Source organism: Phoxinus phoxinus (genome assembly GCF_949152265.1).
Source record: "Phoxinus phoxinus genome assembly, chromosome: 23".
NCBI classification, from domain to species: Eukaryota; Metazoa; Chordata; class Actinopteri; order Cypriniformes; family Leuciscidae; genus Phoxinus; species Phoxinus phoxinus.
Window position 1 is genome coordinate 8183446 of NC_136898.1, and position 11743 is coordinate 8195188.

At 37.7% G+C, this 11743-nt stretch overlaps 1 protein-coding gene across 1 annotated transcript; it reads right to left on the reverse strand.

Moving 5' to 3' along the window:
• Nucleotides 1-315: 315 nt before the first annotated feature.
• Nucleotides 316-10614, reverse strand: uspl1 (ubiquitin specific peptidase like 1). The gene is made up of 9 exons (XM_079598745.1): nt 10427-10614; nt 9094-9245; nt 8696-8818; nt 6737-7364; nt 5175-5285; nt 4959-5088; nt 4705-4830; nt 4413-4573; nt 316-2358 (listed from the first exon to the last, which is right to left on the reverse strand). Exons 2-9 carry the CDS (start codon nt 9211-9213, stop codon nt 1061-1063), a joined length of 2697 nt encoding a protein of 898 aa, XP_079454871.1. The 5' UTR covers nt 9214-9245; nt 10427-10614; the 3' UTR covers nt 316-1060.
• Nucleotides 10615-11743: the final 1129 nt, after the last annotated feature.

Here is an 11743-nt window from a genome sequence, read left to right on the forward strand (position 1 = left end):
GGTGAATTCAGTGTGCTGATGCACAATACATCACCATTGTATTCAATTTGTCATTTTTAACCAAAAAGGTATGCACCTCTAGATGGAAATAGCATCACAACATTAATTTCCATCAAGAGGTGCATACATTTTTGGTGGACCTATTTTCGTTTCATTTTAGTGACATGGTCGGTTTACTGTCCAATGTTTTTTTGTGAAACCAAGACTACTTCAATATTGCATTATCAATCATAATGATCATTTTTATATTGATTTGAATATTGTTAAAGGGCAGTTAATGAGGAAATGGACATCTTATTGGTCCAAATGTATTTTGCACGATTTATATTTTGCAGCAAATACTTGGAATAAAACAAAACACTCCTGTACCGAAAAGGTAGATTTCAGTGAAAACATTAACATTCCTATTTGTAGAATTGCTGTATTTCTGTTTATATCGGTAAATGTGAATTAAAATAGCAATTTTTTTATTGGCTAGAAATTGCTCTTATATATGTCAGTGGCAGTAAAGTTCACTTTCCCCTTCAAAAAATAAATGTCACGGACAAGCATTAATGTCCAGCCCTGACACACAAAATCATGTATTAACTCTGGAAAATGTCAATTAATGACCAAATTAAAACCAATTGTAGGATTTCAAACATTGTGAGGGTGCTTATTACTCAAAATCAAATGTCATTAACCACACTATATTCAGTTTTTGAGAGCATTTAATGTGAACTGCTTAAATATTGTGATAACCATAAAAAAAGGACAACTCAAAAAACTTTTATAAACAGACATCTGTACAACGCTGTACAAACCTTTACAGTTACTTTGTTCACAATTAGATCTTCAAACATTGCATACACTGCACCATTTAAATGTTCTTTAGTTTTCCCAAGTAGATCAGACAAAATACGAACTGATTTCACTCAACGAATGATGAACCACACGCTTTCCTAAAATAAAAAAAAGTATCTCTTTCCAAATAGAAAAAACTACAAAGAACAACTCTTAGAAACAACTTGAGACACCAGACCAATCTCATGGTTTTTAAAGTCTAAAAGTCTTTTCTTAATCAGAAAAATATATCTAAGCCATTAAAATCATTGTTCTCGATGGGAGTCTGGCCCATCCCTGATTGTATATATTCATCAAATATAGAGTCATTCGTAGAAGATGAATAGTTTAAAGTTGCTTCTGGAACCACAGTTGCTACTGAAGAATTTTGCTGTGCGCTTCCATTTGTTGTCTCGCCATTCTGGCCATTGTTCAACATCTCCAGGAGACCAGTGCTGTCAGGTGAGAGGTTGCTGGCGGTCGTCGCAGGTGACAAAAGCTCAGCGAAGAACTGGTCATATGCCGGGCTGTCGTAAGCCGAAGTGCTAGAGGTGACGGAGTAGGGTGACGAGAGGGCCGTGCTGTCCGGTCTGGGTGCAGCTTCTCCTCCGCCTCCCAGAATCTGGTTTAGCTTGGCCAGTTTCTTTTTCTTGGCCTTGAGCTTTTTCATTAACTTTAGCCTGAGGGCTTCTGTAGTGTTAATGGGCTGCTGGTCTGCTGAAAAGCTTGGAGTTTTCTTAACAGGTGGACACATACCACCAGGAAGAGTGACTGGTTTGTGTTGAGGCGGTACAGCAGGATTCGCACTAATTGAATTTGCCAATTTCTTGGTTATGAAGCCACCAAACATGTCGGCCGGCTTTGCTGGTAGAGCTTCATTGTCGCATTTCAGACTGAGTTTCGGTTTTGGAGCAGGAGGAGGAGGTCTTACTGGTGTAGAATGGAAGGATGGATGCCGTTGAAGTAATGAGGACAAAAGTGGTGAAGGTGCATGTACTTTTGTAGCCTCTGATGATTTCACCACAACTGGATCGGCCACAGGAAGTAGGTCCTTCAAACCAGAAGGTTTTGGAGGGTTTGAAGGTTGACAACTGGACAAACTAGATGCTACTGGAAGACTAGGGAGAGTGACCGGCACCACGGCTGGGCTCTGGCAAATCTGAAGATCCTCAGTGACTCCGTTCACATCAACCAGAGTGAGGGTCACAATGTCTGTGTGTGACAGACCCTCAAACGTGTCCAGTAATGTGGTGCTGCCAATGGATGCATCCAGAGTGCTGACAGCACTGGAGTCTCCCACAGTGAGCGCGCTGATGACACACGTGTCATTGGCCACAGAGTCTGACAGTTTGTCCGAGAGTTTATCATCGACATTTGTGACCGCTGAGGGAGCTGTCAGTGAGCAAACCTCTGAAGCTTCATCTTTACTGGAGTCTGCCTCCCAGAAAACAATGTGAATTTCATTGGCAGGAAATGGAAACCTCTTGTGGATGTTGCAGTAAGGGTGTTTCAAATCGTCGAGTTCGATCCACAAGCCTTTAAGACAGAACACAGACATGTAAATTAACTAGGATTATATCCTGTCAATCAAAAGGGGGTGGAAAAATGTGTGCAACTCATATTGTTTGTGAAGAAAATCTCTCTTTTATTGAATTTAGGGCAAGTTAACACGATAACGCATTAACAATTAAAATTCAAGGACAATTAATATTCAACAATTTTATTGATCCGACTGTACTGATGCTATTGAGAACTGAACTCAGCTGGACGATGACCTCATTTTATGAAGAACTGTTTTTTTCTCTCTATGAAATTAACTTATTTAAAGGGTAACTGTCGCCAAAATTGAACCTATGCTTATTTGTTAATCTACCCAAGTCAAACATTCGTGTAAAAGCATAATTAGAATGGAAACGCCACTTTTAAGATTTTCATTTTCGGTCAAAATGCCTTTTGAATGGGAGTGCTGACTTTGGTAGATTAACAAAAAGAGCCTAGGTTCAATTTTTGCGACAGTTACCCTTTAATAATTGATGATCTTTACAACGGAAGTGAATCAACACTGAACTGACAAATGTCCGAAATGCATAATTGTCCTGTTATCACTGTAAAGCTACTTTAAAACAATCTGTATTATATAAAGCGCTATAAAAATAAAGGTGACTTGACAAAAGCAGTCTTTATTTGACCGAGTTGTACACACATCCACCATTGCTGCACTGAAGAGAATGCCTCCCAAGCGTTGTAGGTGTTGTGTGGCTGGATGTACATAGCTCTTTATTTACTCCCGAAATCTGAGGCAGCCGCTGAAGACGAGGTGGATTCATTTTGTTTTCAAAGAAAACGCTCCCTCAACTCAACCGAAATTTTTTTATATAACGTTACTTACGCACTTCTTATACTGCGTTTACTCCGCTCTTACGGTGATTTTCTGGAGTAAAACTGATGCTTCATCTTCTGTGTGATGTACAATAAACTTTATTAAACTCAGTATATTTTTGATCATCATTTGGACGGGGTCCGAAACAACAGGCTTGTAGGCTAAACAGTGGATACATACAAGCAGATGACAAATACGTTATAACCGTAATTAAACTAAACTATATCTGTTCCATCTCCATACAGCATATATTCTCTGACTCTGTAGGCATTATTGTCCGACTCCGGGTCGAAATAACACCGTTACTGAGAGTTTCTGATATTATCATTATTCCGGGAGATGAAATTGTCCTGAGACTGAGCGCGAGCTCATGAAGCTCCGCCCCCTGTGCCGTCCAGCAGCAGCTTATTTGCATTTAAAGGGCACACACAGCCCATTTTTTTCTTAGCACCAAAAAGTGACAATTTAAACATGCTGTAAAAAAATTATCTGTGGGGTATTTTGAGCTAAAACTTCACATACACACTCTGGGGACATCAGAGACTTATTTTACATCTTGTGAAAAGGCGCATAATAGGTCCCCTTTAAGTTCAAATCATACATTTTTGGGATAAACATTTCTATGTTTTCCAGAGCAACTAATCAGAGATAAAAAAAAATAAAAATTCACCAGAAAAATTGTCTGTAAATCCAAGGTTTTTTTTAGCTTATTTTTTAGGCTCAAAAGGCATCCAAGCAGGAATGATGTGGTGTTTTTAGCTCAAATAAAATAAATCATGTACGACCTTATAGATACCAGTACCTTAAGTCAGTTGTGCTGGAAAAAAATGCATGTGTGAAATATAATTACAGTCAAGAGAAGCGTTTTCTATTTTAATCCATTTTGAAATGCAATTTATTCCTGTGATGGCAAAGCTGGATTTTCAGCATCATAACTCCAGTGTCACATGATCCTTCAGAAATCATTCTAATATTCTGATTTGTTGCTCGAGACATCATAATCATCAATGTTGAAAGTAGTTGTGCAGTTTAATGTTTTTATGTAACCGTGATAGATTTTTTTTATGGATTCTTTGATGAATAGAAAGTTTAAAAGAACAGCATTTAATTGAAATATGAATACTTTGTTTTGTAACAACTTTTGACTAAACTTTTGAATGGTAGTGTAAGTAGATAAGCTAATGAACTCAGAATCAAACTGGAGACTCACCATCGCTCTGACGGATCCAAGTGACGAAGTGCTGAAGATGCTTTTTGTACTGGATAACAGTGCTGACATTGTAGTGCACGTCCTGGAACTCAAACGAGTATTTAGAGAGGTCTTTCCTGGGCAAGCCCTCCACAAAGTGCAGTGCAAACACAGGGGACAACCTGCAAAAAAAGTTAACAAAGACAATTATCAATCAACCACAATGACCAACAGTTTCAACTATTCAATTGTAATGAAGCAAGGGGATAAGGAAGAAAGAAATAAGGAAATTTATAGTTATTCCAACTCTTACCGTTCAAGCAACATTTTCCTCCTCTGGTTTTTGCGGTTGCAGTTACTGCACTGAGTGCGGTGGATGGCTTTTAGTGGGTGCCAATCATTCAGAATCTGAGTTAATGTAGTAAGAGTCTTCTCCACACTGCAAGACAAAGGGAGGGTTGTGTTACATGCGTGTGTGTGCTTGACACCAAAACAAGTATCTACTAAATCAAAAAACGTTTCATCACCAAATACAAATGATTTAAAAATAAAAGAGTAAATCCTTACCTGTCGCTTACAGTATAACTACAAGAAGTGCACTTAAATTCCCAACGGACAGTATGCTGGAAAAGATCCTGAGCCCACTTGTCTGACCGTAAAAGGAGTGGGAGCGCAAACACAGGTGTTTCCTGCTGACCTGCATGACAGAGAAAAAGATGATCAATCAATACAAATGCCAAGCAACACATTGAAAATAATTATTTTATGAGCAGATGTTTTTACCGATTTCACACTTCAGTGTAGGCTGGAGGAGTTTGAAGAGTGACAGACGGTGCGCAGACAGCTGCCGCTCTGCCTCATTCAGGACATCAGCAGGGACTCTAGTTACCTTATCTGCAAAGAGAAAAACAGGCAAGCTCTTAGAAGTAAAAAATTAACTAATAAAAACCTTTTAATTTCATTAAAAATTTAAGTTTATTGATATATGGTAACAAATCATTAAAAAAATATAAATTTATCAAATTGCCCCTTTTATGCTTTTACATTTCATGGAGTGTGTAATAGCTTTTTCTAAATGTAAAAGTTTTTAAAGATCAAAGTGCACGACAAAAAGTCTCCTATAAAAAAATGGATACTGCCGAAACGAGTCATCAGCAATTCCAGTCTCACTTCCTGTTACATATCTACGTAGCAATGTAAAAACTGCCTATGGTCTAGCCGCGTTCCCACTATCGGGCCAAAAGCGGGCATGCTAGTGCATGCCAGGGCCAGTCGCGTTTCCACTGGCACTTCCGGGGCTTGATCGGGCCTCGTCTGAGCTTCCTCGGCCAGGGTTTTATTTGGCCTGCCAAATACCTTGGTCCAAAGCGGGCCAGCTCAGGCTTGAGAAGTGGTCATGAACAGGGGCGGAGTTTATCTGAGTCAGGAGATGGCAGCGCCGGATGATTTCATATACCAGCTATCATCAGCTTTGAAGACTTTCATTCTTTAATCACTTAAATCATTTTAGCTCAAAACTCACTTCCAGACAGCAGCGTTTAAAATAACCTCGTTTGTGATCCGATGTGGATTCTGGTCACTGTACAAGGCAGAAATATTTATATGCGATGCAAAAGACTATGCACGCTAACCATTACCATTTTATTTGATCTGTCAGTACGTCTCATCTCTTTATACCGGCCTCTCTAATATCCATATTTGGCTCTGCACGGGTCATAAAATAAAGCAACTCCGTTTTTTTGGGAGCTTCCAGTGTTCCTCTGACTAAAAATATAACTGAATTGGGATTGCTAAAGCTCCTCAGGTCTTATTTTTGTTGGTAAACTTGTTCTAAATGTGATATAAACATACTGTCCTGTGACTACAAATAAACAGAAGCGGCTGAACAAGTGTGTCCTTTCTTTTGTGAGAGAACGGTATACCACTTTATTTCTGTGCGACTAATGTGCAATCTTGACAAAATTAAATGTATTATGATCAATGTATCACTTAGTATAAAACTGTGGTAAAACATCTATGCTTGGGTTTTAATTATTTAGGTAAACAACAAAAATGCCAACAAACGTCCACTTTTATCATGCATGTTTTGCAATCTCACTAATTTCCAGTTATTTCTTTCTGATTAGTTTTATGATAAAACTTAAATGTTTTGGTGAAATGAGTGTGTGTGACGTTGTTCCAGAGGAGCATGCTACTGGCGTTTTTTTTTTAGTGAAGCACTGCGGATCTTGATATATATGAATACATATAAATAATTTTAATTTGTAATATAACTATATATTAAACTCCCATAACATTATACAAATACATATGTGTGGCAACACAAGGTCCCTTAATCCTTTTACCTTCGCACTGTTGCTCCTTGGCTTTTAGACATGCACATGTCTTATCATATGTAGAGCAAAGGTTCCAGATGGCAGAGTTGCTGCAAAGCTCTGATGTCAACTTGTCTATGAGTTTTACATTCTGACATGAAGCCTCTCTGATGGTCTTGCAGTTCACGAGCATCACCAACAACGAATCCAACCAACACAGGTTGTCCTCATTCTTCCAGAAGAGATGAGGTTGCACAGGAACCAGCTCTGATGATTCCATATCTACATCCATTCCGAAGATCTCCTCGACCTCATCTTGAGTACTAGATACACAAACATCCTTCTTGTCACACAGATCTAAATCCTCATGGGTAGCAACAGGCAGCTCTTCAAGATGTTGTTCCTCAGTGCCCCTAATAGAGACAGTCTTTCCAAGTATTGATTGTTCACCAGCATCCTTTGGAAGGGTGTCGTCAATGACATCAGCACCACATGGCTCAGGCTCCGACAAAATATCCAGTTTCTCCTCTCTCGATCGCTTTGGAGGGGTGGATGCATCATCGACATCGGACAGGGAAGAGATGTTCCTCTTGCATCCATCTTTAGACAAACCAGCACGCACATCTTCCAGAGATCTGCTAACCAATGGGTAAAGGCACTAAAGCGACAGAAAAACACACCACAGATGTAAATGACCATTTTACTGGCCCATCAGTCTTCTTTAAAATGAGTCACAAGCATTAAATATGACAAATATCATTTTACCAAAAACAATACAGTTGGTCAATATCACAAAACTTGTCAAGAACATGTTTAGCATCTCATACCAAAATTAAAAGGACAATTATATCTTGCAGTAAGTAAATAAAGGCTAACTTTAGAACAATATTTTTTTCCGCCACGTAAAATTTAATTCGATTTTAATTATATTTATTATAAAATGTATTCATAATATTGACATTTTCATGACAAATTAAGCACATTTTCCCTCACACTGTAATGCAATTTTTTACTGCAATGTGCACATGCATTTTACTTCAGATTTTGAGCCACAAGATTTTCAGAGGTGATTGTCATCACATATATTTTATTATTATTATTAAAATCAGCAGCATAAATCAAACGAGGTACAACACTACCTTACTGTGAAAATACAATTTAAATGTTTTATTTTTCCCAATGTCTTTTTGAATTGTAAATGCCCTTTCACAATGAACGTGACACGAACACAAAAGTGGGAAGAAAAGCGGCGACAAATGGTGTTCACACCGATTGCAAAACGATTGATTGCTTTAGTCTAATTCATGCCTGCACGATAGGTGGCGCTGGCCGGAAATGCATTTTACGCCTGCACACTAGGTGGCGCAACTCATTATTCAGCTGACCATCTTTGACCACTGAGAAGAAGAATCACTGAAATGTTGGTGCTTAGCATCAACCACGAGCAAATTTCAAAAAGCGTTTTTTTGCACTCTTGAAGGGCACTTTGGGAAGGGGACGCCATTTTTAGGAGCGTTCCAAACGAAAGCGAACAACTAAATCCCTTCACGGAGGGCCCTTCCACTGGTCCGTTAGCAAAGGGAACATGCAATGGTCACTTCAAGGAAGTGATTTAATAATTTATGGTTATGTTCTGCCCTTCGGAGTGAGTAGGGCATAGGGATGCTCACTTCTGATTGGAATTTTTGCCCCATAGAACCATTAAGACATCTGCGGGGGAAACATCTTGCACAGTCACGTCCCTTAATCGCCGCGCTCAGTGTAAAATAGTCTTAAATTTCACAAAGCAAAATTATGAATTATTTTTAATTCAATAAAACAATTTAGTCCTTTTGATTTTAGGGTAAAATGACCCAGATACATTCTTGACAGGTTTTTGTGAGATTCACACGATTATCTATTAAAATGTCAGTTCCTGATAATCAACAGGGAAAAAAAAACATTTGTAATGTTGTAGAAACTCAAGCGTTAATGGATAACCGGCCTCACCACTGGATTTGTACAGAGCATAACAGTCTCCTCCAAGTTGAGAGCAAAAAAGCGGAGGGCATTTGTCTGACCTTTTACCAAGCACCAAGGACAGTTCCCAGGTGAGGCATTTCTGTCTTCACACTGTAAAAACCAAAAACAACAGATGAGAAATCACAGAAAGCAATTGTTTTAAAGACAACATAGAATAGAATACAAAGACATGTGTACAGTACATAACTAAAGTGCTTCTATGACTATTCTTTCGCCTTTTACATCACAGATTTCCGTGTTGTTTCTCGTTTGTGGTGGGCATCAAATCAATACAATTGTCCATACAATATAGAAATAATTTGGAAGGTGACAGGGGAGCTTTGCACGAGTGACAGAGGGAGAGCAGAGAACTGAGCATAACTGACTTTTCCCAAATACCCCACCACTGCTGGGGTCGGAGCCCCTATACCAGTGCCTTTGCTGTTCATTTTCACGCCACTGAAGTTTCCATTCTTTGATGAGTCCTGCTGCCATAAACTTGACATAACCTTGTCACCTGGCTCACCGCCTGAACACACTGCAGTGAGAAAGAATATTTCATTTCTGAGACATCAACTGACCCATTCCAGGCTGATACACAAAGCAAACATTTCAAACTACATCCACATTTACTGAAGGAAATACAAGTGCATGTCAGTCAGTAAGAGAACATCATTTAAAATCAAGATATTCATTTTTTACCATTCATTTGCTATCATCTTTTCTTCCATATTATGATATCTGTATATCTGATTGGCTTCTCAAACAAGAAAAAAAAAATTAGGGCAGGACTTGATTTTGTTCATTGGAAGTTGATTGGATCATTGTGGTTTGCTACTGCTTAAATCTCATGTGAGTGACAGATTGCCACGCCCTCGCGCCAGTAAACACGTCATCAGAGAAGAAATTTTGCAAAAGGCAAGTTATTTATATTAACTATTTAGGCTCATTAACTTTAAAAAATAATTAATTTGCACGGGCAATTTTAATCGTTTATAACAAAAACGGCAATATTCCATAAGAAAACACAATAATTGTCCTTTATGATTTCATGGGGACTTTGAGCATAGTTTCAGGGCTAACGTTACTTTACAATCAGCGCGCGACTTGTTTTTAGGCCAATCACAATGCAATATGCAAATATATGTTAAAACGACGACCAATTCAGAATGCAAATAAATCATTTCTGCCACAAAGGGTTTTGAATGCAGAACGTTCATCAGCTAGTTTATTTCAAGTGATCTTAAATTGATAAAAACTAAATTAAACACACCACCCAAGATTGAAATAATCTGCTAAATAAACTGTTTGGGCTGAACCAGTGGCGGAAGTGTAATACTTAATGTTACGGGTTTATAACATACCCTGACCAGAATGCTGAAGGAATAACACGTTCTGCCTTGCAAATACTGACAGCCAAATTATTGGTTTTCAATCGATCTTGTACCGTTACCGTTTTCTTACTGACATTTGAGTTTGTGAACAAGCATAGCGTCGAATACACACGACTCTTCCGATAACTGCCTTATTAAATAAAAACACATACGAAGTATATATCTACACTTTAGATATTTAAATGTTTCTTAGCTGGCTAATTTCAGGCGCTAACAACCACGGCACCAGTGAGCTGAGATGACAAGCAGATCGCCAAACGTTACATCTAAAATATTGCATTCACAACAGATGTACTGGGCGCAAATAATATGGACCAACACATACCTTAAAACCAGATCGAATGTTGACAATTTCCACACAAGATTTCATAAACGCATTCGGTAGTTCCAGCACGCCGGTAGGAGACATTTCAACGTGCATGCTCTCCGTCGTACGCTTAACGTACTACTTCCGGTTTTGTAGGAAGACGTAATAAAGTTTTTACAAAGCTTCTTTTACAGCACAAGAGCGCCATCATCTGGACAGTCTGCGTGCATTAAATTAATTAGGCAGCAGCAGGGATTGAATAAACAACAACATCAAAACACCTAGGCTATAATTAACAGTAGAAACACGCAAATAGACAGGCAGAAATGTGTTAAATGAGATATAAATTATTTAGAATGTTGATTGTGTTTGTAAATATAGTGTAGGCTAAATAAAGCGAGGTAGACTTTAAAGCTAATTTGAGCATTTAACATATTGTTACCCACAGTTTCTCTCTCAAACTGTATTTGTATTTGCACCTCGCGAGTGTAATTATATAAACGAATGGAGAGAGCAAACAGCTTAAATAATACGTTAATAAATAAACATACAGATAAAAGATAGGAAAATTCATACATTAGCCTACTTTTAAAAGCAGCTGTTTTAGCGTTCAGTTTTCATATTTGGGTAACACTTTACAATAAGGTTTAATTTGTTAACATTAGTTAATGTATTAACTAATAATGAGCAAAAATTGTTATAGCCTATTTATGTATTAACCTAATCTTTGTTAATAGTTCATAAAAATACTGTTAATTGTTTGTTCATGTTAGTTCAGTGCATTAACCAAAATTAGTAAATAGCCTACTTTTTTTATTTATAATACAATTTATAATTTTGATTTATTGTAATAAGGTGTTAGTCAATGTTGAAATGAACATTAACAAATAGGCATATTAGCCTAATAAATGCTGTAGAAGTAGGCTATTGTACATTCTTAGTTCATCCATCCATCCATCCATCCATCCATGATCATTTGTTGTCGTATTCCCTTTGACGAGACAGAATAAGGGCAATGGAAAAATAGTAAACGGAGGTGTTACAAAATGCACATTTATCATAAATAACGTAGGCTTTGGTGACTCATTTTCTGGATATTAATTGTTTGGTAAATTAACGTATTTACCTTACCTATTATTACTTTTTTAAATATTTGTATGCCTTATTAGCTTGTTGATTAAATAAAATCGACCCCAGGAGTCGGTAGATTTCTGTTTACTGTATCTGGACGCAATCGCTTTAAATAAACGTTTCTGTCCTAATTAAAACTTTTTTCTCTCTTAAACCTTGTTTTTTTATGTGATATTTCAACAAAAGTATGCATACCACATAATT

Excerpts from the sequence above, each read along its gene's own strand:
- uspl1 (XM_079598745.1), bottom strand. The coding sequence starts at position 9,213 with ATGTCAAGTTTATGGCAGCAGGACTCATCAAAGAATGGAAACTTCAGT. Across the intron at positions 7,365-8,695 it reads TGCTCTGTACAAATCCAGTG|TGCCTTTACCCATTGGTTAG; the intron begins GTGAGGCCGGTT and ends CTGTCGCTTTAG. Across the intron at positions 5,089-5,174 it reads TACACTGAAGTGTGAAATCG|GTCAGCAGGAAACACCTGTG; the intron begins GTAAAAACATCT and ends TCTGTCATGCAG.